Source organism: Vigna radiata, chromosome 8 (assembly GCF_000741045.1).
Source record: "Vigna radiata var. radiata cultivar VC1973A chromosome 8, Vradiata_ver6, whole genome shotgun sequence".
Taxonomy (NCBI): Eukaryota; Viridiplantae; Streptophyta; class Magnoliopsida; order Fabales; family Fabaceae; genus Vigna; species Vigna radiata.
In genome coordinates this window covers 22,057,236-22,060,083 of record NC_028358.1, presented here as the reverse complement: position 1 = coordinate 22,060,083, position 2,848 = coordinate 22,057,236, and the positions used below count along the sequence as shown (strand labels likewise).

At 32.0% G+C, this 2,848-nt stretch overlaps 1 protein-coding gene across 1 annotated transcript; it reads left to right on the top strand.

Annotated features, from left to right (window-relative positions):
- The first annotated feature begins 2,057 nt into the window (after positions 1-2,057).
- On the top strand, positions 2,058-2,633 carry LOC106770374. Its single transcript, XM_014656190.1, has one exon. It carries the CDS (start codon positions 2,058-2,060, stop codon positions 2,631-2,633), a length of 576 nt encoding a protein of 191 aa, XP_014511676.1.
- Positions 2,634-2,848: the final 215 nt, after the last annotated feature.

Sequence of the window (2,848 nt, the reverse complement as noted above, 5' to 3'; positions counted from 1 at the left end):
AAGTGAAGTAAATAAGAAGAGTAGATATATGAGAGTGGATAAGATGAAATTGTAAACCCCAACAACACCATTCATCCATAGTTTCTCAAAACCATTTAAATCAACTGCATTTGCATGTTTAATTTTGTTTTTGCATATAACCACCAAATTTATTATCTTCTCAAGTCTTACGCGAAAGTTAAGGCCCAAGAGTCCTTTGGGAAAATGATACTCGGACTTACCCGTTTATATTACTTGATAACGATCTGGTATACTTGCCAGGGACTTAACACCGTTGGAACGACGTTTCTTTATAACCGCCCATCGAGTTGCGACTTCCCCCAACCGCACTTCGTGTTGCGGTTTTGAGGGGTCGCACTACCAAGTGCTTTCTACTGTGCACATTGATTTTGTTTTTAGATTTTGTTATATATGTATTATTTTGTATGCTGTATTACAAAGTTCCGTGTAGATAGACTCTAGTTATTTATGGATTTCCTTGAGTAGCTCCTGGGAAAAGTACAAATAGAAAAATACTTAGATTGTAGTGATGGAACCTACCGTGCATGGTGGAGAAAGTTGCAAACTTGTCACTGGGAAAGGTTTTTCTGTCTCACCCAACTTTTAGAAGCTAGATGACATCCTAGTATAGGATTCTGTAATATTCACTGCTCTGTGGCGTGATAACATGGTTCTAGGATGCTGTAAATGTTTAACCCATCAACCAACTAAAATAGCAAGAATCATCAATGAGTTCCAAATTCACTTAGCTCATTCCATGCCTGTAATTTATACATAGTTAAATCACTTGATCAACTTTTGCAAGCTTGGTATAGCATCTTTCACAGGGTTAGTCATCTGACCCTGTACACAACTTTACTTCNGCAAGCTTTTGACTTGAAAGTGAGACTAACAGCATACTGGAAGATTGTGCTTCAGAGGCTTATTGACAACACTGCACTGCATTTGCAATTCAACATTTTCAACCTTTTAAAGAAGGGTCTAGGGTATGAGGTTTTGAAAGATATGATGTCTCCTAGTGGAGGTGGAATAGAGAGATTGTTTGAGGAAACTCCTTCAGTTGTTGTGGCCATGTTAATGTTGCATCTAAGGTTTTAGAGCAAAGTGTCCGTTAAGTGTAAGTATAATTAGATATATGGTTTTTAGGTTGTTGTGTTCTCTAGGTTTAGCTTGGTGTGTGGTTTAGTTGTTTAACTTGTAGTGTGTGATTTGGCTTCCACGTGAGATATTTTTTTCATGTTGTCTTATGATCAAGGCACTGAGTTAGGTTCACAATGATGGATCAAGGATAAACATCAATAATCTCATTTGCAATTTTATTTTATATACATATTTTAAATAAAGCTTCCAAGAAATAGTTAAATAAATATGATTTATCATTTTTTTCTAGTATCATTGTTATGCTATTTTCATTATAGTAATTAAAAAAACATATACATAACCTTTTTCTATGTATTTTCTATTTTTTTTTTACATTTTTTACTTAATATTAAATTTGTATTATATATAGCACATTCTTTTTTTTCGTTATTTTTTTTTCTAGTTAAACGTATTAAGTAATTTTAAACCAAAACATTCAAATTGTATACAACTTCATGGATCTATATTTATAAAACCTTTCACAGGTTTTATTCTTAATTTTAGGTACATTTTGTGAGAATAGAATGTTAAGAAATAGATTATTTATAAAACGAGATTTTGCATTCTTCTATATGTTTTAATTGATCTTATTTATATGTTAAACTTTTAATACACCATTTCATGTCGAAATATACACCTTTTAAGTATGAAATTAAACATCAATAAATGATTTCACAGTATTATGTAATAATGGATCATCAATGACATTTCTATTATAGGCCTTCGAATTGTTGATACACATGACCACATATTTAGTGTTTATTTTTTCTAGTTTCTCTTACCTTATTGTTTTTAGCTTAAACAACATAGTTGTAGTTTGATTTTAATTTTAAAAGTTTTTTTTTTAATTTTTTATTTGTTATTTGTTAAATTTTAAAATTTTAAATTTTAATGTAGGTTGTATTTAACTATATAAGATGGATAACTATCCATTTTTGGATTCTCAAATCAATTATGATTTTATGTCGGAATTTTCTTCTTTTTTGAATGAAGTCAGTGAGGGTGATTGCACAGATAAGTTTTGCACTGATGAAATATTTCCATCATGTGCCGATTTGATCAAATGGGTTCAAAATATTGCATTCAAGCTTGGATTTGTTTTTGTGATTATAAGATCTAACACAACAACTTGTGAACCTGAAAGAAAGACATTCGTTGTGTTAGGTTATGAAAGGAGTGAGAAGTATAGGAAGTATAAGCCAGATGTTCAACCTAGTGTATCTAGCACAAGAAAATGTGAGTACCCGTTTAGGTTGAGGGGTAAACCTAAAGGACACAGTTGGGTGTTAAAGGTTATGTGCGGCTATCACAACCATGAATTAGCAGAGACTTTGGTTGGTCATCCTTTTGCGGGGAGTTTAAATGCTGTTGAACAGTCAATTCTTGTTGACATGACTAAGAGTCAAGTTAAGCCCTCAAATATTCTTTTGACTCTTAAAAAACATAATGAAGATAACATCATGACTATAAAACAAATATATAACGCGAGATAAACTTACAAACGGTCTTTGAGAGGATCAAGAACTGAAATGCAGTCATTGATGATGTTGTTAGATAGAGACAAATACATCCAGAGAAGTAGATGTTTGGAAGATTCTGACGTAGTAAGTGACCTATTTTGGACACATCATGATTCAACGCACCTGGTCAATTCATTTAATATTGTGTTCTTAATTGATACGATGTACAAGACAAACAAATATTGTTT

What these genes read in the sequence shown, in the direction of transcription:
- LOC106770374 (XM_014656190.1), top strand. Translation starts at nt 2,058, where the DNA reads ATGGATAACTATCCATTTTTGGATTCTCAAATCAATTATGATTTTATG.